General features: G+C 39.5%; 1 protein-coding gene across 1 annotated transcript; it reads left to right on the forward strand.

The window, feature by feature from the left end:
* The first annotated feature begins 5,204 nt into the window (after positions 1-5,204).
* On the forward strand, positions 5,205-14,293 carry smfn (small fragment nuclease). Its single transcript, XM_044371277.1, has 7 exons — positions 5,205-5,481; positions 6,039-6,122; positions 6,202-6,279; positions 10,507-10,618; positions 10,711-10,819; positions 11,445-11,498; positions 13,827-14,293. Exons 1-7 carry the CDS (start codon positions 5,242-5,244, stop codon positions 13,948-13,950), a joined length of 801 nt encoding a protein of 266 aa, XP_044227212.1. The 5' UTR covers positions 5,205-5,241; the 3' UTR covers positions 13,951-14,293.
* The last annotated feature ends 9,523 nt before the right edge of the window (positions 14,294-23,816 follow it).

The following is a 23,816-nucleotide window of genomic DNA, read 5'->3' on the forward strand; positions in this document are numbered from 1 at the left end:
CTCATCTTTTTTAGAATGAGTCGGGAAGCAGACAGCAAAGCCTAACTTTACTTTTAACGTTAGTTGTCGTTAGTTAGTAAGTTGTCAGTCTGACAGTAAATCTACAGTACAGACTACAGTGTGTCAGTAAATAAATGCTGCAGCTTGGGGGTTAGCTCTGAAGTTAGCAATGACGGGTTAGCCTAACCTGAAGACACTAAACAGAAAAATAGAGAAGGAGAAATATGTGGCTGCTAATCAATATAATACACTAGGATCCTTGCAAAAATAATGTCAGAGCTGTGCAAATAATGAAAGACAAAATGATTGGCTTATAATTTTAATACAGAATTGTGGAAGTAAAACTGTTACTTTTTTGTCCTGTTACTGTGAATGTCATAGGGTAAGGAATGTTCTCCCCTTTTATTCTTGAGGAGGCCTACTTCCTTCTCCCATCCTGGCTTAAATCAGAATAAGGTAATACTCTGGTTCTTGGTATGAACAAAACACATTGAGTGGTCAAAGGCCACATCCTGCTTTAGGGCCCTTGGTCTCTTGAGCCTCTGGGCAATGTGACTCTCATGTAACACACATGTGCATGCAGATGTATATCTCATGGCTGTGTGCCACTGGCTATAATCATATAAGCTGATACAATGACCAATCACAGATCATTTCTCTGTTCCTTCAGAAACTATAATAGATTAGGCTTGCTCTTTGTTCATTGAGACAAACTGATGCAAATCATTGTATTCTGTCTCCTCATTGTAAAAAAATAATTTTTAATCTTCAACCCAGCAGTGTTTTGTGTATTATTTCTTATGTGTGTTTAGTGTTTTCAGACAATTTCCATGACATTATCTGGAGGTCCCACTGAGATGCAGTAACCTGTTGCCCATTTCAAGGAAGGACAATCATCCTGGTGGCCAGGGCAGTTGCATTAGGTAACTGAGGAAAACCTCGACTCTATCTCATAGTTTTTTTTTCAGAGATGCCTGTGCTCTTCCTTCCAGTGAAATGAGATGCAGTAAGTGCATGTAACTCTTGGTGGATTATAGAGATTTGGCATGTTAAATTTGCAGAAATTGTATTTTGTTATTTTTTCAAATTCTAAAACTGTATAAGTGTAGTTTAAAGCACACACTGATTGTGGTTGAAGTTTTTGTTTGTTGGTGTTTGTTGTCTCGGTTCTAAACGTAGAAAAGGGAATTCCTTGGAGAAATTTGCCTAAGGGAGAGAAAATTGGTATTCTCTTGCCCAAAAGTGCACAGAACAGGGAGAGATTGGGTCTCTTGCCTCCAAGTCCATTTGGCGTAAACCGATAAAAAGCGCTAGAGTGAGTTGGGAACTTATAATAAGGAACTTATAACTTATAATAATATAATAAGGGGCACCACCCGAAAACTGGGAACAATAACCAAACAATAAGGTAGTCTCATAAACAATTAATTCACTAATTCACTAACTCAGAGCTAATATCTGGGATATCAGCACCACTAAGTGAACAGTGAAGGTTTAAGTCCGAGCTCTGACTCTCTCAATCAGCCACTTATCACAATAAACATATACAATAATGACAAAATGACTTCTCTTTAAAGCTATAACAGTATTTATTAATCTTCACAAGAATCAACAAAGTCAACAAATGTTTCAATTAACAAACACTATACTATCAACTAATACTAATCAAACGACACACATAAGACAGCAGTTGTGTATGGTCAAAACCTGTACACAAAAGCGTGTGTGTGTGTGTGTGTATGTGTGTATGTGTATGAGTGTGTGTATGGGTGACAAAATGGCCACTGTGATCTGGCCAGCTGACGTCACATGATCTTATGATGGTGGATGTGATGTGGTGAGATGACACTGCACAAAATTTAAGGTGGCTGGTGTGACTTTGGGAGGGAGTCACGTCATGTGAGAACCAACCACTTGGTATAGTGTACCGTCCTTCTGGCCCATACTCTGAATTTTTATCTGAATTCTCAGAGTTTTTATTAAACTTAGTCCTTTGTACAGATAAAGTAATTATAGTAGGTGATTTCAATATTCATGTAGACATCGATAATGATAGTGTTAGCACTACATTTATCTCATTATTAGACTCATCATGTTTTACCGATATATCAGCATGGATGAAAGAACGCCACCTTCAACTCAACCTCTCTAAGACTGAGCTCCTTGTCATCCCAGCCTGTCCTCCCATACAACAAAACATCAGCATCCAGTTTGAATCGACCCAACTCATGCCCACAAAGTCTGCCCGGATCTTGGATGTCATGATTGATGACCAACTAACCCATAAAATTCACGTGGCCTCAGTTGCTCAGTCATGTCATTTTTCCCCGTACAACATCAGGAAGATCAGACCCTACCTGTCTGAGAATGCAGCACAACTTCTGGTACAGGCTCTCGTAATATCATGCATTGACTACTGCAACTCCTTACTTGCAGGCCTCCCCGCATGTACATTCAAACCTCTGCAGATGATCCAGAACGCAGTGGCACATCTGGTCTTCAACCAACCCAAAACAGCACATGTCACCTCGCTGTTGATATCCCCCCACTGGCTCCCAGTTGCTGCCTGCATAAAATTCAAAACCCTGACACTTGCTTACAAAACAGCAACTAAAATGGCTCCTGCCTACCTGAATTGCCTCATTCAGGTCTACACTCCGTCCTGCTCACTACGCTCTGCCAATGAAAGGCACCTGGTACCACCACCACAACGGGGCCCTAAGTTGCTAGCTAGACTCTTGCTTGCAAACACCTCTGCTCTTGAGGGACTGAAGGTAGAGAAAAAACAAAAATACAAAAATTTAAAGAAAAAATCTACTTCTATGCAATCTATGCATTGCCTTGGTGCACCCCCTGTTGGCATTTACGTCCTATCGGACTCAAACTTAAGCTTTATGACACTTACTCATGTTGTTGTCTCCTGACTAGATCCCTGCTTGTGTTGTATCAGTCTTAGATGTACGTCGCTTTGGATAAAAGCGTCTGCTAAATGAAAAATGTAAATGTTGATGATCCATAAGAAATCTCACTGTACTATTCCTATGAAGCAGAATCCCAGATCACATGTGTTGGTTCCTTTGTGGAATAAGGGACGTGATATAGCTGTAAGGAACAGAAATAGAGAATATAGAAAATTAATAAAACATCCAATGCTGTGTTATGCAGTGGAATATAAGAGACTAAGGGCAGTAGCAAGAAGAGTAATTAAAAATGCAAAAAGAAACAGTTGGAGGAGATTTTGTGAAACATTAGGCCATGAGACTCCTGTAAGGCACCTGTGGTCAGCTGTACACGGAATGTCAGGACTTTATAAAAGAAGACCTATTCCAGTTTTACAGAATGGTGAGGTGGAAGTAGTATCCAAAAAAGCTAACATGTATGTTGATGTTTTTCAAGCAGTGCACCGCTCTGGAAATCTGGGAGTTGATGAGGACCAATCTGATATTAATTAATCAGTGAAAGTTGGATAGGAGTTCAGAAAATGACAATCCGATAAATTTGTTTTTTACTATGAAAGAATTGAGGGATGCTATTTACTCTGGGGCAAACACTACTCCTGGGAGAGATGGGCTGTCTTATGAATTATTTAAACATTTGGATGATTTTGTTCTAGAAGAAATTGTAGCTTTGTTTAATGCGGTGTGAGAAGAGGATTATTCTTTGTGGTAGGAGGGACTGATTAAAATTTATGATTTAAGAGATAGAGGTAGAATGTTCAATTGGATTAAAGATGTTCTAACAATACAGTGGGTGGGAAAAGTTCAAAAATTGTTGAAATAGAAAATTGTAACCTACAAGGAAGTGTAATTACCCCAGTCTTATTTAATATAATGATAAATGATATATTTAGGAGCATTAGAAGAGGGTTTGGACAGTCTTTATTTGCAGATGATGGCGACATTTGGAGAAGAGGAAGAAATACAGAGTTTACTTTAAAACAAGTTCAAAGGGCTTTAGAGGAATGGGCAGACAAATGGGGCTTTAAAATCTCACCGGCAAAGTCTAAATTAATGATCTTTGGTTTCAGAAGAAAGTTACCTAATCTTGGGCTGCACATGTATGGACGTTCACTAGAGAGAGTGAAAGATTTTAAATTTCTGGGTGTTTGGTGTGACGAACAATTGACTTGGGCTGTTCACATAGCAAAAATACTGACAAAATGTAATAAAGTGTTAAATGTAATGAGAAGTCTGTATGGATGTGATTGGGGGGCAGAGAGGGAGACCATGCATTTAATATACCAGGCAATGATAAGATCTGTGCTTGATTATGGCTGTTTTGTTGGCTCTGCCGCTAAGTCAGTGCTTGGAAAATTAGATATTCTGCAGACCAAGGCATTGAGACTCTGTTATGGGGCTTTAAAAACCTCCCCAATTTCCTGCACTGCTTATTGAAATGGGAGAAATGCCCTATGCTTAAGGCACATTAAGTTGGGGCTGCAGTACTGGGTAAAATCAAGTGGCTCCCATCAAACCTTCCCCGTTAGGTGTCTTTTGCAAGGGTCATGGGATTCAGGTGGCAAGATCAAAAACAGACCATTTTTCAGCAGTATAAATCAGTGGGCCAGGATACTGAGAATGGAGCAGGAAAGCATAGCAAAACATATGGACTGGTTATCTGTACTTCTCTGGCTAATGCAAGAGCTGGACATTAATCTTACTTTTCTTTTTTTTTTTTTTTTACAAGAAAAGGATAATAGTGTGATAGCTTCAAAAAAGAGCATTATCTAAACAGAGTAGTGGGATTTTATTTGAAAATATCACAGATGGCTGTAGGTACCCAGAGAGTGGGAAAGCAGGATTTGGCGAGTATGGGGCTGAGCTTGGACTTAGGATCGACAAGCGTATCACAAGTGGAAACTCTGTTTTCAAAACAGAACTATTAGCAATTCTTTGGGCTTTGTGGTGCAAAGAGAAATAAGACCAAAGAAAGTTCTCATTTGTTCTGATTCAGCAGCTGCTCTGACAGCTTTAAGAGGAGGTAAATCTGGGTTCCTGGGCATGCTGGAGTTGAGGGAAATGAAATAGCCGATTCTATAGCAAAGACAATCCTAAAGAAAGGAGAAATGCATGTACCACCAGCTAATCACGAAGCAGTTTTACATTTCCTGCAGAGGGCAGTAATACACATAGTAGCGCCCACACTGCCAAAATTTTACAAGAAGAAGAAGAAGAAGAAGCCCCTTGAGAGGAATGAAGTAGGGTTTTTTTTACGACAGCTCAGAGCGGAAGTTGGCCCAGGATGCCGGTCTGCTTGCTGAATTCGGCGTGGGTCCTCGCGGCTCTGCGCAGTGTCTGCAGCAGACAGCTCTTCCTGTATCATTCAGTACCATTTAACCGTGTAAAAATAGCCACGACCACACCGGGAACACGTCTCGACTTTACTTCCAGATTCTGTTCCGATTTTGACGTCCAGGTGGCCGGAAAAAGCAGCATGTCGTCCCCTGCGATGTCACAGAGGATGGTGTGGGTGGACCTGGAGGCAAGTCACGGCGCTCATAATGCATCCAGACTCACTGAAACGGGCTTGTAGCTGTGGAGTTAACTTACTGTATGTACGTTAGCTAATGCTACACCAAGCTAACCAGAGAGGGTGTAAATATGTTGTTATCGATTGGTATCTAATTTGTGAACAGCTGCACCGCTTTGCCTTCTGAAAAACGTTTGCTGTTTTTTGTTCAATGAAGTTTGAAGCCTTTTTAAAATGTGTAACGCCTGCTTTTGAATACATTTGACATTTAAAGATTCTAGTTGATACGATATTATTGAAAAAAGTGAGAGTTACCCAGCAGAACCTTGCCCTTCATGGATGTGTGAAGCATCTTTAAGTCGCCAAATTCAGTCGTCTTTGCCTTCTATTACCATCATAATACAGATGGACCATCACTCCCACCGCTGCCATGAATGTCAAAATAACACATTATGTGCATTATGTGTGACAGCAGACTTGTGTTGTGAACACATGCATATTATATAAGGAGTAAAGTGATGTTCCTTTAGATGACTAAACACATAACTATGTCTCTATGTGTTTTTTAGATGACAGGTCTGGACATTGAGAAGGACAAGATCATTGAAATGGCATGCATTATCACAGACTCCGATCTGAACATTCTGGCTGAGGTAATATAAACATTAACACCACTGAAGTGTTATTTTCTATTTGTCATGTAAATTAAACTCTTCTGTTTTTGGTTGTCAGGGGCCCAACTTGATAATTAACCAGCCAGATGAGCTGCTGGATGGGATGTCAGAGTGGTGTAAAGAGCATCATGGCAAGGTAAGCTGTCTGCTCAGGGGCTTGAAGAAAAGATAGATATGAAATCACATATCACATTTGCACATTTCAACCATTTTGCATCTTAAGACAGACCCCAGTCTGATGTCAAACAAAGCTAGATGTCAGCTTAACTATTTTTGAACTGCCATCCATTATGATTTACTATTCAGCTGACAGCACTGTCAGCAGCCAATTAGGAGAGCTCTGTGGTGCACCAGGATTTTATAACTTAACTGTGAGCAGGGCCCACACTTTTTATTTCTCAGACTGTGTGGAAATCTAACGTTTCACGTCACAAAATATGAACAAAGGCATTAAAACATGGGTCTTGAAGGTAAAACATGAGACTCATGTAGGTTATAGGAGTTCAGTGTGGAGTGGCTGCTCTGCAGGTGAACTGTATTACACTGTAACACATAACACTGATATCAGCCCCGAGTTGGTACAAGTTAGGCTGCGATGCTGAGGACATGTTGTTTAAGGTACTGGTGAGACAATGAAATACAATCCAGACACCAAACATTTGTAGGCTAATACTCACAGACAGGATTTTACAACTTATTGCGGGGACAACTGATTTATCTTTGTCATGACAGTTGTGAGATAAACAGTGGGGGTGTCACGATTCTCTAAATCCACGATTCGATTTGACTTTCAAGGTCATGGTTTTCAATTTTTACATTTTTTTTCAGCACTAACAGCGATGCCATTGTTATACTATTGAGTCTTGTATTGTAAAGATCAACAGATCATTAGTTTTATGCCCTGACAACGCTCATTTATATTTTCAATTTCAGTTCATACCAGTATTTTCTCTAGTAGTGGCTGAGGCCTTTATTTACCTCAACTGCAGAGGGTACCAGGCCTTTATTGGAAGCAGGCTTATGGTAGAGAGAGGCCTTTATTCCTAATTCCCTCTGTTTGATAAGTATATTTGCTCATATTTTAGTACAAAGCGTCCCTGTTTTCTGATCTGCTTCCGTTTGCTCTGTTAAATTTTTGTTACTGCATTATGCTATTAATAAAATTAAAAGCCTTCATTTCCCGACTTTTATTGTGAAACATTACACAAACATTTCAATTTAACTTGTGTGAAGTATGACCTGTCATGTACCGGAGGGCAAATAAGGCCAGTGTCAGTTAAAAACTAAACAAATCTGAGGTAACGTTATGCTGTATATAAACATTAATAGCCAGTTAACAACACAGCCAAATATCAAATATCAATCAGCTCTCTCTCTAGGTCTAAGCTAACTTTCTTCCTCCCATCTCCAGCTAGCCGTGCTTTCCTCGTCAGCTAACAGCAGCTCACGCTTCTGTTTTTTCCAGTATCTGATTCTTTTCAGGTCAGTATCAAAAGGTCCTGCAGCTTTTGCTCCATAATTTTCCTCCACATATTGCAAAACTCTCTCTTTGAATTCGACATCAAACTTTCATCTGTTGGGTGCCATGTTCTCTCTCTGCAGTGTTGTGGCATTGGCTAGTCACTGACACTTACACAGGTCCTATATGGTACTTCAAATATAGCTACCGCCATCTTGTGGCCTGCAGCAGTGCGCAGCAACACCTGATTTGGTCTGAATACGACTTCAATCCATCCTTGGTTTTTCCCTCCCCAGCCTGTATTTGGGGCCGGCCTTTATTTGTTCGTGTCGACCACACTCCTGGCCATTATTGGAGACCCGGCTTTTCATTGAATACTGGCCACTATTAGAGAAAATACAGTAATATAATCAATATTATCTTCTTTAAAAAGATAGGCCACATGGTGTGATATAACCTCCCTATTTTGGGGGGATGTACCACACTAAGGCCATAATAATAACTTATTTCCCCAGTCAATTGGGAACAAACTGTAAAACACAAAAACCTCTAAGAAACTAAGTTTAAGTGTTGCACTTTTTAGATAAGATAGATTAGATAGATAAGATTCGTCTCACAGTCGGCTGTACATAGAGACCAGCTCATTATCCACCTTGTTACTGTAGGAAAGAGGCATTGATTGTGTTTTAAGAACGTTTCATTTATGAGTTAAAGATTTGGGAAGTTCGAATCTGTCGATATATTTCCAGCTTTGCCGAAGTGTGTAGCATAGCTTGCAAACTGTAGCTTTTCTGTCAACAAAGCATTCGTTGTTTACACAACTCACAGGGAAGGCAAAATGTTGCCACACTGGTGACTTCAGGGAAGCTGGAGGGTTTTCCAATTCTGTTGTTTCTCCATCATCTCTGACTTCAGCAGTGGCCATGGTGTCTCGAGAAGTAATGCAGCTACAGGCTACCAGTAAGCTACGCTGTGTTGTCTTTGAGATGTTTATTTTTTTTCTTCAGGCACGCACGTGGGGGTGGAGAGAAAAAAAATACAGGGGGAATTACGATCCTTCTTTTGATTTTGAAGGTCGAAATTGAACGCTCATTTCGATCGATTTTCGGTTTAGAATTGAAATCGTGACACCCCTAATAAACAGCGGCAACAGAGCGTTCACATTACAAAGTAATCCACCAGGATTATGCGCCTGCATACACGCAATAATATATTTCTCATAATTGTAGGTAAGGTGTATGAAGAGAGAACATCTTTAATAATGTTGAATGTAAATAAAAACAAAAAAATATCTATATAAAACACGAACCACAAGCAAATGAACTGATGCATCAACCTGAGGTGCTCACTGTGATTCAACTCTGACTGAATACCCTCATTCAGGTACAGCTCTACTGTGAATTTTGCTTTTTCCCCTGTCCTTAAAATGAATTCAGCATGTTTGCTAGTGTTCACTGATCTGCAGAGCTTCCATTGTGACTATGTGGAGAGATTAAATGATTGCTATGTCTCAATGTCAACATGGCAGCAGCATAGAACAGCTGAGCAAGCAGTAAAGATTCCCATTTGATGGTGTCTGATAGGTATTGTTAAAATGTTCTACACTGTTCACACTCATATGAATGTTTTGGTAAAGTTTTGCTGTGATTAACCCAAAACAAACCCACTGTGTCATTAACACCATGTCCACAGGAGGCGTTTCAGCTGCCAGTCTCACATGTATGTTGCTGAACAGATACCAGTGTTCCCCCTATAATAGTACAGGGCCACCAGGCCAACAAGAACCCGAGCCAGGCCAAAAAATAATTTTTTAAATGTCAAAAATAACGCAAAATATCCATTCATTCAAAAATCAATAGCGTTCAGGAGCCGCTGAGCAACGCTGTCTCGAAACGTAAGTTAACGTCTGTGTCGTTGCCTGGGAAACTGCAGTCTCCTGACACACTTTAGTCTGTACTGTACATTTACCGCCAGACAACTTACTGCTAACCTTTTCCTCTGCTCCGCTCGCATTCACTGTTATTTTCCTGCCGCTCGCTCTCTCACTTAACCACTCACTCGCTTACACTCTGCCCTACTCCTTAAAAGTTGTCTTCAAATTGTTTTCTCAATCCATCAAGTGCACCCTCCCAACGTATTTTGCAGAACAGAGGAAAAGGTTAGCAGTAAGTTTTCTGGCGGTAAATGTACAGTACAGACTACAGTGTGTCAGGAGACTGCAGTTTCTTCCAGTTCCCCTAACCCTACCCCCCCCGCCCCCCCTCCCCCCCACCAGGCCACACCACTCAATCTAGGGGAAACACTAGATACTGTGCTTGTGCTTCACACATGTAACAGCAACCCAAGGTTTCTTTTTAGGTTTCATGTCTATTTCTTCCTCTAAACGAGTCTAATTACAATTGTGTTTGGGCTCTGACCAAGTGTCATTTTAAATTTTGGTAATAATTGAGTAGGAATACAAATTTTGTGGCTATGGCTTCACATAACACTATTGGTTACTTTTCTCCATATCATAAAGAAATACTTTAGGCCACTTGATGGATTGAGAAAACAATTTGAAGACAACTTTTGCAATACTGTAAAGCAACATACTGTAGATCTGAGTTGTCTGATCAATAGTCCCAGCACATAACCTCAGTTCTACATTTCTGAATGTGTACAGATTAAACAAACAAGAGTGTGTTAATCGATAAGCTTCAGACGTGTTTTTATGTTCATACTTAAACTTTGGACAGAGCCAAGCTAGCCATTTCCCCCTTACTTCTGGTCTTTATCCTAAGCTAAGCGTTCTGTATCAATCATCTTATCTCATCACTCTTGCCAAGAAAGTGAATGAAATATCATAACTATTCCTTTTAAAGTAGTGTTTCTATTAAAAGTGTTCAGTGCAACTGTGTATTTTAGTCAGGACTGACCCAGGCTGTACGGGACAGTAAAATCACCCTGGAACAAGCTGAGTATGAGTTCCTGTCATTCGTCAGACAGCACACCCCTCCTGGACAGTGTCCCCTCGCTGGTGAGTTACTTTTTAGCACCAGCAGCAGAACTTGAGTATTATTCAACTGATTTGCCTCCTACAGTCACATTCCATGATTCCTCTTCCTGCAGGCAACTCTGTGCATGCAGACAAGAGGTTCTTGGACAAGTACATGCCACAGTTCATGTACCACCTCCACTACAGAATCATTGACGTCAGCACTATCAAGGAGCTTTGCAGGTAGGTGTGTGTGTGTGTGTGTGTGTGTGTGTGTGTGTGTGTGTGTGTGTGTGTGTGTGTGTGTGTGTGTGTGTGTGTGTGTGTGTGTGTGTGTGTGTGTGTGTGTAGTGTCTGAGAGTTTGTGTGATGTTTGCTAAGTTGTGGAAAAGTTCTCAGCCTCTGGACATTGTAATGAGGCTTTTTTCAGTGAGTGCTCTGTTTTGTTCAGATGAGATTGTATTAGAGTGTGAATGAATATTTGAATATATTCCACATTTGTCCCTCCCCTGTTCCTTTGCTCTGTAATGCAGAGGTAGCCTCATGATATGGAAACACTCCTATGAACACAATCTATTGTAATTTGATTTTTGTCTATTTAGCTTACCTAAAGGGTACTTTCCTTGCTCATCTCATTAAGGCCTTATTGTTTATCCAAGCCTTATTAATGATCTTCTCTGCCATTCATCAGTTTGCATGTCAAAAGCCCACTTTTAATGTTGCTGAGTAGGTTTTGTAATTCAATGATCAAAGTGTCTCTATTTAGCAGTTAATCATAAGAAAGATAATATGACAGTATCTTTAATGTTGCTGGGTATGACAAGTTTAACGCAAACTGAGATTCATTTGGTTTTGTGCTTTCTTTCAGACGGTGGTTTCCAGACGAGTACAAGATGGTACCTCACAAGAAAGCAACCCACAGGTAAACAATGAGTAAACATCAACAAAAGCCTGTCAGCTGAATCTTTCTTTAATGATCACTCCAGTTTATTTAAACTGAGTAGTAGTAGTTTAAGCCTATTGTTACAAAAACACTACACAGTAACTTCTGTGATCTGTGAACACAGTGACATCACTAGTCACTAGTCAGTCAGACACGTTGGTACAAATAAACAGTTAATCCAGATGACCTAAACCACTTTATATGGAGTGTAACTGAAAGTGAGTGTAATGTTGTGTTCACACCAAACGAGAAGCAAATTTTCACCATTTGTCACTCGCACAAGTTTGAATGCAGGAACATTTTTTTATTGGCGTAATTCGCACAAGTCTGGCCGCAGGATCATTTGTTCTTATTCACCCCAAACAGCCAGCGAGCAAACGGCAGGCACCAACTAGTCCCCACCCGGACAATGGGAGCCAGCCAGTGATGTTACTGAAGCTCAGTCTGCCTGCAGTTATAAGGCTCAGTCCTCCTGTTAACAACAGTCATACCGACACTTATCTGTAAACAGTGAGAGATACATTAGCAACTCTTCTCTGTTCTTTCTGCTGTGATAAACTGCATTAACCTGTCACACAGAATTCCCCCCAAAAATCTATTTATTTACTACACTTCCCAGATGACAACCACAGACAATAAACAAATCAAAAGGATGCCGGAATAACTACATCGTGATGCTGATTTGTGAAAGTCTGAATTCATTCTTTTGCAGGTCTGTCCACAAGATGACAAGCGAACAACTTTTAAAATGCTTATTTTCTGAATGGAGTTTGGATTGATTAGAGCTATGCTTTGCAAGCATTGTAGCTGCTCCATCGACACTCAAAATAATGTAATCTAAAGGCATAAATACGGCAGCGACACATTTATACACATAGATATCTAGCCTACTAGTTTAAAATTATGTAAAGTCACTGGCATTTAGGTTGTTATTGATGATAGCAGCTGAGGTGGGTGTGTGACTCCGGTGTTTGCTGCAGTTGAGGTTGAGATGCAAAAGGGAAGATAAATCAATTAAAAAGTTTTTAAAAAGAAAAAAAAACAAACTCCTCCCGCCAGTGAATGGCTACGGATTACAGTAGAATGCGGTGTGACTGGTATAGTGGTCTGGTGTGTGTTTACTCCTCCAGAAATCAGCAGCAGTCTGTTGGCAAGCCGCAGCTGAATCTCCCAGTCCAGCCCCATGGTATGCATGAAAGTTTTGCTGAAGTTGAATATTTTCAACTTGTGTGAATATGTGAAAGAGGCAAATTTCACGTCATTCACACCACGAATTTCACGTATTTACTGCCACAAATACACGCAAACTTTATGTTGACTTTATATGTAATCTCATCGCATGAAAAATTTGCTTCGCATTTGGTGTGAACACAACATAAGTATAAGCGTGTCTGTAAACTGTGATTGATGTTTACAACAGACAGCTTGGGTAAACGTTTTTCTGCTTAACTTTAGCCCCTTTAACACATGTAGTCTATCCCTGAAATGTTCAGGAACATTTCCTGTATGGGGTCATATGTGAATGAAAGCAGGGATCGATATTTGTAAGTTATAAGAATGGTGTTCCACAGTCTTGGCATTGATTCTGCAAGTCTCTGGAACTCTTCTGGAGGGATGAACACCATTCTTCAAAAAGATATTCCCTCATTTGGTGTTTTGATGGTGATGGCAGAGAGCGATGTTTAACACATCAGTCCAAAATCTTTTATAGGTGTTCAGTTGGGTTGAGATCTGGTGACTATGAAGGCCGTAGTATATGATTCACATCATTGTCATTCTCATCAAACCATTCAGTGACCCCTCCTGCCCTGTAAATTGGGGCATTGTCATCCTGGAAGAGACCACTCCCATCAGGATGGAAATGTTTCATCCAGAACAACTTCGTATTGATTTGCAGTGATCCTTCCCTCTAACAGGACAAGTGGAAAAAAAATAAATGGGTATCATCCAAAATTACTGACATATTGGTACCAAAACCCCACTTTGTTACTGCACAAAAATATTTTAAACAGTGTAACTTTGAAAGATAACCACTTTAATTTTGTCACTCAGCCTCATATGAACTTTAGCTAAACTTTAGAATGCATCACTTACACATTGAAATTGCTTTTAGAAGGGATCTCTTTGTGGTCTGTTTAATCAGGAGGAACAACCAACAGATCTGATGGCCAAACCTGCGAAAATAAGATCCAAGTTGAAATGAACTGCAGTGATCCTTACTGTTTGGTCTGCACTCACTCTCAATGTTGAGAGTAATATGCACAATACACAGTTAAAACCTGTTAAAACCTTTGTTTTCTCCTTCAGAGCCTTGGATGACATCACAGAGAGCATTAAAGAGCTGCAGTATTACAGAGCCAACGTCTTTAAAGCTTCAACAGAGGAGAAGAAGCGCAAGATTATAGAAAATGGAGGCAGCAACAAGAGTTAGTACACATGAGTGAGACTATGGAGCCTTCAGTGTTCTGTGGCTGTATTTCCAGAAGGAGGCAGTTTCATCATTCAGTGTGATTTATGCAAATGTCTTCATTGCTTTTAGTTTTTGTTCTTATTTAGCTCCATAATGATCCTTTGTTTCAGTATTGTTCAAAAGTTAACTTAAAGGTTTCATGAAAGGGAGCAAGATTCTAGTAAAAGTTTATTCAAAAGAAACCTATTTTTCAAAGTTTAAAAGAGAAACTTTTGTATTAATTTATCTTTAGTTGGGATTGACTTTTCATTTACCCTTGTTTTTAAAATGAAACCAAATAAAGTCAGTGGTCCCTGAGGAAACACTCCAGTCCACCTGTGTCACTTCTATCAACCAAATACATACAAGCATAATAATCGCAACAGGTTTTAAAATATGTAGTTCAAACAAGTGCAATGACTTAAGAACACACAAAGATGTCATATGTGTACTAAATATGTTTTTGAGTGTGGTGTTGAAGGACACTTGTCCCACGATGCAGTGCACATCAGAAATAGTGGAGCAGCTTACGGCTGGAAAAGTACAAATCATAGACAGTGATGTGACGGTTGCATGAACCTAGTGGATAAACATGAACAAACATTTTGTATTCTGGTTATTGAGTCTCCAAATTTAAGACAAACTGTACAGAACCTTTTCAAGGTTGAGGTTTGATTGATGTATGGAGATATGTATATTATCACTTCCCGTTAGTACAATGTACAATGGTATGCTGTCGGAACACAGCCGTAGAGACACAGGACCAACACCGGATGGCAGTGTGACCTTTGGAATGATTTAAAGTGGAGCACAGTGTCTTGTTGTGTTTAACAGTCAGAAATCAAAAATGACAATGTTGGGAACTTGTGAGTGGCCATGTATGAAGATCGATGACTACAAATCAGCTGTGATGAACATGAATTCATAGTGTCTAATGATGCAGAAGTATGACTCTGTGTGTGATTTAGTGTCATCTTTATTGTTTCCTGTTATAAGGATCAAACTCGAGAGCTCAATGTACACATGGTCGAGCATTCCATCAATTCAAAGTCCTGTGTTCAAAGTTCAGGATTCATGTCCATCAACTGATGAAAAAGTTAGAATTTACTGTCCTAGTTTGTTTAGTGCACCTCTAAGGTTTAGAGCACCTGCATTGTCCACTTATTTACTGTACACCATTTCACTCTTTCAAACTTCTCTCAGGATTTCCTTCATCTTAAATGAAGACATGAAACTCATATGATATTTTGAGCTATTTTATATTGTATTTTGAATTTTAAAAAAAAGACCTGATAAGAAGTCGATAAGTCCATAATTTGGTTAGATTTATTTTATACCATTAAAATAAAAATATCTATTGAGTATTAGTTGAACAATAAACTAGATTACATCAAGTTTTGGCTGGATGCTGTTCGCTCACAATCACCTTGCAACCTGACAGAGCTTGAGAAGTTTTGAAAAAAAAGGAATGGTGAAAAATTGCAGTGCCAACATGTTTGAAGCTGATAGAGATATATCCACATAGACTTAAGGCTGGCATTTCTGCCAACGGTGCTTCTACTACAGTTAGTAAGTAAAGATACAAAACAAATACAACAAAAACATTTTCACTTGCAGTTAGAAGAATGAAGACCAAAAATACATAAAAATGCAATATTGCAACTGTGCAAACATCTACTGATAAAATCTGTAATGAGCCAATATTGGGTGATATCATTGGGCTGCTGATGTATCGGTCGGGTTCTATTCAAAACGCGATGGTTCTCAAAGCTTGTGAGAAGGACAGAAGCAGCTTTTGTGCTTGTTCACTTGTCAGTATAAATTTCTTCACAGTGATGTGATCTTATTGTTTCCCATGTTTTGGTGTCCTGTTTGAGGTGTGTTGCAGTCATGTATGAAGACATCTGTCTTTGGAGCTGTTCTTGTACAAATGGAAGAAATGCACACTCTCATGTGTGAGAGAGAAGGAAGAGGCTTTCAACAGCACCATATTTATAACCTTGACATGAGCGCTCCCAGTCTACATTAAGAAGCCTCATCAAAGTGTCAAACAGTACACAGTTTCAATTACAGAAGGCTCTTTAACCGAACAAACGATTTTTAAGATCAATGAGCTGACTGACACACACACACACACACACACACACAGTATTCAGTAAACACTACCTGTACCCGTCAGACTAGACTGGATTTTATTGTAAGTAATATGAATTTTGGAGAAAAGACATGTTCCCCTGCTTTTTCAAATCAGTCAATCTGGTACAGTATCTTGGGTTTAAATTTCAGATTGCATCAGCTGTGCGGGTGTGTGTGGGTGTGGTCTGTACTTGGCGTTGCAAAATTTGATTGTTGAGTCATCCTAAACTCTGCCATCTTCATCCCACCTTTGCTTCCTTCTCAAATACAAATCGATGGGGTAGCAGACAACTTGTGCTTTTCACACACACACACACACACACACACACACACACGTGTGGACACTGTGAACATGTGACAGCTCTCAGACTTGAGAGTCTCTGCCTCCCAGATTTGAGTTAATCTGACAAGGCAGGTCATGAAAGGGAAGGTGAAAAGCCTCTGCTAACCCAGCTTCAAAGTGAGGGAGAGAATGTGGAGATGGATAGACAGTGTTCTGACCTGGATAGTGTGCATCCATGCTGTGGTGTGAAAACTCTGTGGCCGTTTCCTGACCCCTGACGTGCAGCCAAGCTGTCAGTCAAATCTTTAATAGGTTTGTTTTTTTTTTTTTGTTTTTTTTTTTCAACAAACTGGTTGAGACAGCTGCTTACCTTATATACTACCAGGGGCCACAGTTCATTAAAAACTAAGGCAAAGTCTCTGCAGCCACCATCATACAGAACAAATCTTTTTAACCTGAATAGACTGGCTACTGTAAGTACTGTATTTGGGGACCAAGTGCAGCAATTATTAATGTCTGACAGGTATCATTATTTGACGAGAGTGATAAATAATAATAAAAATAATTTTCATATAGCAATATTACAAAGTGCTCTGCAAAAAGATAAAACACAAAAAGATTAAAAACAATACACAAAAAGATAAAATATAATAAAAGAATAATGAAATATAAATGATAAAATGAAATAAAATAAAATTCACACATAGATAAAAGCTTTTTTTAAAAAAAAAAAGAAAAAAAAGAATGTTTTAAGAGGAGATTTAAAATCAGTGATAGATTTAGCAAACTCAGTCTCAGCAGGAAAGTCAATCTAGACTTTGGGGGCCCGGAGTGCAAAAGCCCGATCGCCCTTAGTCACCAGCCAGGCTCTGAGAATGACCAGCAAGCCACTACCAGCCGATCTAAGAGGGTGCCCACACAAGGGGTTAGTAGATCTTTGATATAATTAAAGTAAAATTAGTTAGTAAAATTTTAAAATCAATGCGAAAATGAACAGGAAGCCAATGCAGGGAGGCTAGAATTGGAGGTATATGATCTTGTTTTTTTGAATCAGTGATAATCCTAGCAGCAGCATTTTGAACCAATTGAAGGCAATAGAGAGAAGCCTGAGTAATACCTATGTAGAGGGCATTACAGAAATCTAGCCGAGAAAAAATAAAGGCATGGGCAATGCTGTTTAAACCCTCAAAGGATAAGAAGGATCTAATTTTTTGAAATTAACTCAAGTTGAAAGAAACACATTTCAACAACCTTCTTAACTTGGTCAAAACAAAGGCCAGAATCAAAGTAAACACCCAAATTTCTTGCAGTTTGCTTCATGTTATGTGATAGGACTCCAAGATTGCAGGCTATCTGACTGAAAGAATTGGGTGTGGCAAATAAGATAAGTTTTGTTTTGTCTGTTTGAGGAAGTTTGAGGAAGTTGGAGAAGTCCAGCAATTGATATCAGAAAGGCAGGCGGTAAGTAGGGTTAGGCTGTTATTAGTGGATTCTAATGGGGCATATAACTGTTTGTCGTCAGAATAACAGTGATACTTAACATGATGCTTAATGACCTGATCCAAAGGCAGCATATAAATGGAGAACAGTAACGGCCCCAAGACTGACCCTTGAGGAACGCCATGAGTGAACTAGGAAACAGAAGATGATGAATTTCCAACAACATCAGAAAAGGTTCTATTAGACAGATAGGAGCATAATAAGTTGAGAGCAGACCCTTTTAGACCAACCCAAGTTTCAAGACATTGTAGAAGGATGGAGTGGTCTACTGTATCAAAGGCCACACTCAGGTCTAGCAGGACCAGAAAGGAGCTTTTGCGTTTATCTGCATCAAGGAGTAAGTCATTTGTCACCTTAACAAAGGCCGTCTCAGTACTATGTAAAGCTCTAAAACAAGACTGATAGTTAGCGAAAATGCTGTTAACATTCATAAAAGCAACCAGTTGAGAGGCAATAACTTTCTCCAACGCCTTAGATAAAAAAGATTTTTTAGAAATAGGTTCATAATTGCTGAGGGTGAGCGGGTTAAGATTAGGTTTCTTTAACATGGGTTACACAATTGCATGTTTCAAAGAAGGAAAAATACCAGTGGCCAAGGAGCACTTAATAATTGATAAAATGCAGGGACTGTGAGTGGACAATACGTCTTTTAAAAGTTTAGAGGGAATAATATCAAGCTGAGAAGAGGATAATATGAGAAATAGAGGTTTCTGTGACTGAGAGGGAAAATGGCTGAAATTGGGACAGCACTGCACAGTTTGAGGGGAGACAGATAAGAAATGTATGTCTGAAATGATCTGAGCCCTAATACTTTCCACCTTTTTAACAAAATAATTCAGAAATTCCTCTGCTAATTCAGGGCTAGTTCAATATTAGGGGTGGAGGAACTGTTCACAGCAGAGTCAGTAACCTTAAATAAAACTTTGGAGTTATAGGAATTATTAGAAATCAAACTGGAGAAATAGGCTGATCTTGCCCCTTTAACAGCAGTCTGATAGTTGACCATGTGACTTCTTAGGATGTCAAGGGAGACTTGTAACCTCTGAATGTACTCATTGAGCAATAGAGAAGGATTATGCTTTTCTTTCTGATTTTATGAGGAGCAATATGATCAAGGATAGGCCTGTAGTGTTGAAAGAATTAGCCAGAGCATATGGGCACTGTTGCTGGATAAAAGAGCTTAAGGTTAATGTATCGGAGAAAGCTTCACAGATTTTACTGGCAGAATCAGCATTAAGAACACATGACAGGACAGTGGCACAAGGCTTACCAGTGGGAGGAGATAAGGGAACATAATAAACAATGGCTTTATGATCTGAGACATAAAAGTCAATGAGGTTCATATTTATGGGGAGAAAACCACTGGTGAGGACGAGATCTAAAGTATGGCCTTTAGAATGTGTGGCACCTTTAAGAATTTGGTTTAAATTAATAAGACCCAGGAAATCAAGGGAAAGAGGGTTAGTAGGACAACATACATGGATATTGAAGTCACCAAGGATAAGTACTGTATCATATTTGGGTATAACAAGAGAGACAAGCTCAGACAATTCATGAATAAAACCATTTAGCTTAGGAGGTCTGTATAAAAGTATACAAAGCAGAGGAACTGGACCAAAAATTAAAAAAGTTAACATTTCAAAATAGTTAAAAGACCCAAATGACAGAAAAGAGCACTTAAAACTATTTCTATGGGTGACAGCTGTGCCACCATAATTAGACATACTACATCAAAATATTACTCTACTGGGAACATTTGCACAGAATGCTCCCCTCATGTGACTTTTTGGTTTTTAAAAAGTCTTATGGGAGTCTGATCTGCTTGATTTTCTGCACATTAGTTGTGTGACTCTAGGGAAGGTGATACTGGTCAGTCCAACATTAATTAAGAGCAAAATATCTCAATTATTGTGCATAAAAGTTCATTTTTCACCATGGCAATGGTAGTTATGGTAGAAATAAATAAAATCTTAATTCAAGGCCATTTTCAAATGTATCTCAGTATTCATCAGCAGATGTAGTTTAATCAGTTGTCATCACACGACCACAGTATGGAACTCAAGTCACATGATAACAGGTGGTTTTATATTAGAGGAGATGGTAACCCATGTCTCTGTTCAAAGATGATCTCTGATGTGAATGTCTGCTTTGATCTTTCATTGGCTGTCTACTGGCCACTGACCAATTTCCAGTGGGTGCTGTGACTGGTTTCTAACTATTTAATTGTGATCATTGGATGGATGACCATAAATTCGGTACAGACATTCCCGATCCCAAGAATAATGATGTCTTATGTTGTTGTAGCTCGCAAGTATGCAGAAGATAAACTCTTTTGGCTTAGTTTAACAACATGGCCTTTCCTCTGGTGGCGCCCTCATGCCAGACGACATTGTTACATTTTTTTTTTGCCTCACTAGGGGTAAAGATCTAAGAACATTGTTTTCTACTATAGAATGATGATTACAGCCTCACAGGATTGTAGGCAATAACAACTGGCATTGTAGTCTTGTTAAAACTTAGGCACTCTGAGCCTTCCTTTGCGCTGCACAGACAGAATGTGAGACAGCAAGAGTGTCAACACAGCATACGCAATAGTTTAAACTCATAGAAATCAATTATACAACAAAAGCCTTTCTGTACTAAAAGTGTATCCAGTCTGATCACACCCCTATACTGTAGATTGATTTATTGCAGTAAACTGTATTTTAACTAGAAAGAGACATCACTAATTACTCATTGTTTTCAGATGGAGATACTGTATATTATCTGACTTTGTAGGCATCATTATTGATAATGTCAGTAATCATTTAGCACCCCATCAGGTCAAAATTTCAATTGGTCCAATACTTTGGACCAAATACCATCAAGATTGCAGGCACTGCAACGGTGCATTTTGTTTTCAGCGCAACTACTCATGTTTACATGTGCTTACACGCTGAACTGAAATACTGATTTTAATGAAAAATAATGCATAAACAATAAATATACAGTACTGTGCAAACATTTTAGGCACTAAAAGTAAAGTGAGAATGCTTGCAAAAATATTGCTATAAATTGTTTTAATTTATCAATTAACTTCTTACAAAGTTGAGTAATCAGCAGAAATCACTGATCACCGATCCAGTGGACCGGTCATTTGCCATCCCATTTCGGAGAATAGCAAGTCTCCTCTTCATGCTGATGTTTAGCTTAATCCTGGACCAGTGACCCCGGGAGCGCTGCAGAACTTTGATGCTAATTTGTGCCCGAATGTGTCCGGGACTCCTCTGGTGCCAGTGACGAATGAGCAACAGCTTTCTGAGCCAGGCTTCTCCCTTAACAGACTTAACTTTGTTAACACCAGGCATGATGTCTCAATGAATAACTTTCCGCTACTGGACTGTGGAAACCTTGATAGGTCCAGTGTCTCTCTCACAAAACCTGCTGCTGACACCACTGCGTGTCGAAACCCTGCAGTGAGAAAGTAGAGGTTATTCAAAACCTTCCAAACTGTCAATCATGCAAAAGTCTTATGGGACCCGAAGCTGAAACCGAGGGGGCTCTTTGGTGGACATTTTAACATCAGAAGCATAACAGCAAAGAGCAATCAGCTAACTCATCTTGTGTCTGACTCAAATCTGGACTTTCTCTGTCTGACTGAAACATGGTTGAAACAAACAACTCCTGTGAATGTGTTCACATTGTCCGGATGTTTCAGAAGATACAGACCTGATGGAAGAGGAGGAGGTGTGCTTTTTTATGTGAGAGACAACATCAAATGTGAACATGTGGTTTACAATGCGGGTAACACGTTAGAATATGTTGGGATAAAAATAATGTTATCCCAACAAATGTCTTTTAACATCATAGGTGTCTATAAGCGCCCTTCTGCAGATGACACTTTCTATGATCAACTCACACAAGTCAGAAGATTGCAATCTTTCTCACAGAAAGAGTGCAATCTCAACAAAGAATTATTACTTTTGGGTGATTTTAATGGGAACTGGGAGGATAAAACCTAAGGAAAAAACTAAAAATGATCACAGAGAAATTCCAACTAGAACAACCAGTAAAAGGCTCAACTAGGATTGCAAAATGCTCCAGTACACAAATTGATCTGATATTTACTAACAAACCAGAAAGAATAACTAAAAGTTATAATTTAATCACTGGCTTATCAGATCATAGCCTGACCCTATGTGCGAGAAAACTGACATACACAGCCATAAAACCTCTTGAGTTCTTATACAAACAAACTCTAAAAACTCTTGACAAAAAGCCAATGCATTTCCATCACTGTCGGGTACTGGAGAAATACAATATACTGAGCTTTGAGAATTTTAGATTATTCTCAAATTTGTGCCTAGTTTCTAAAATTTTAAATGGTTTGGCCCCTCCTCCACTATGTGACTTTGTGTATACTCACTCAGTAAGTTCTATTAGATCCTCCAGAATATCCTCTATACAAGCTTGTACCATACCATTTTGTCGCACTGCATTTGGGCAGTCAGCTTTCTCTGTGAAAGCCACAACTCAGTGGAATGCCCTACCTGGTGATATGAAGAACTGCAGTTGAATTAATACATTCAAGGCCAAATTAAAAAAAACTACTAAAGACCAATCAGCTTTGTGACCACTGAGTCTAAATTCCATCTATGGTCTTCTCATTAGCGCAGGTAATGCCTGACTACAGGAACACCTCAAGGCTGTGTGCTCTCACCTGTTTTGTTTACCCTATACACTAATGAAATGCAAATTATGAATTCAACTTGCCAATTGCCAGTCAAATATACTGATGACATGGCACTAGAAACAACTGGGATGTATATATAAAACGCAGGTGAAACTAAAAGCCTGACAGATTGTGTCTGATCCTGTTCATCCCCTTTTCAATGAATGCATAAAACTGCCCTCAGGAAGACGCTAAAGAGCCACTGCAGCAACCAAGAACATTTGAAAAAAGTCTTTCATACCAAATGCAATAACTTTGCTAAATTTGTAAACATCATTCACAGTGAAACCATGTCCATTATTGCTGTGTGTACTGAGCATGTTGTGTTATTTATTATTGTATGTATTGTGATTTACTATGATGTATTTTAACCAACCAACCTAAGGCAAATTTCCACTTTTGTGGACAATAAAGATTATTATTATATAGAGTTATAGATTTCACATGAAGAGTAGTGACTATGAGTGAGATAGAGTCCATGATACACTGATGATACACTGCAGTCTGCCCTTGTCTTTGGCAGTTGCAGCAGCATATCAGATGGTGATGGAGGAGATTACGATGGTACATCCTCTGCTGAGCCTTCTTGGTGAAGCTGTTGATGTTCTGCTCCCACTTGAGGTCGTGGCTGATGATGGTTCCCAGGAGGTGGAGGGGTGAGGCTGGGTTCTTTCTGAAGTCCACAGGCATCTCCACTGACTTTAGGGTGTTGAGCTCTAAGTTGTTTTGGCCGCACCAGCAGGACACCAGGTGGTCAAATTCTCACCTGTAGGCAGACTCACTATCTACCCCCCAACCCCTTCCCCACCCTCTCCTCTGCTCCACTCTGCTCTCTTTCTCTGTGTCATGGATGTAAGAGCTGAAGGTCTGTTTGTCTGCTTGACTGAGGGCAGGGCTGAACTACACATACACAGAGCAGAGAGGCCGCAGTGGACAGGATGAAGCTCTGCATTCACACAAAATCCAGCAATGCTGCACCTTCCTGTAGGGTTGTGTGTAGGTGTGCATAGGTGTGGGCATGTTAATTTGAGCTTTAGAACATTACTGCCGTGAAACAATCAGAAAATAACATTTATTTGATTCACAGCTTTGAGGCTTGCTGTCTTCATTCACTCTCTAACTCGCTTGACCACCGCTGGTCTCTCTCTCGCTCTGGTGTAGGAATGTATGTGTTATTATTAAGTAGCTTTACACTCATAAATTAGGGCACCACTTCCT

The sequence above is a fragment of the Thunnus albacares genome, chromosome 13 (genome assembly GCF_914725855.1).
Source record: "Thunnus albacares chromosome 13, fThuAlb1.1, whole genome shotgun sequence".
NCBI lineage: Eukaryota > Metazoa > Chordata > Actinopteri > Scombriformes > Scombridae > Thunnus > Thunnus albacares.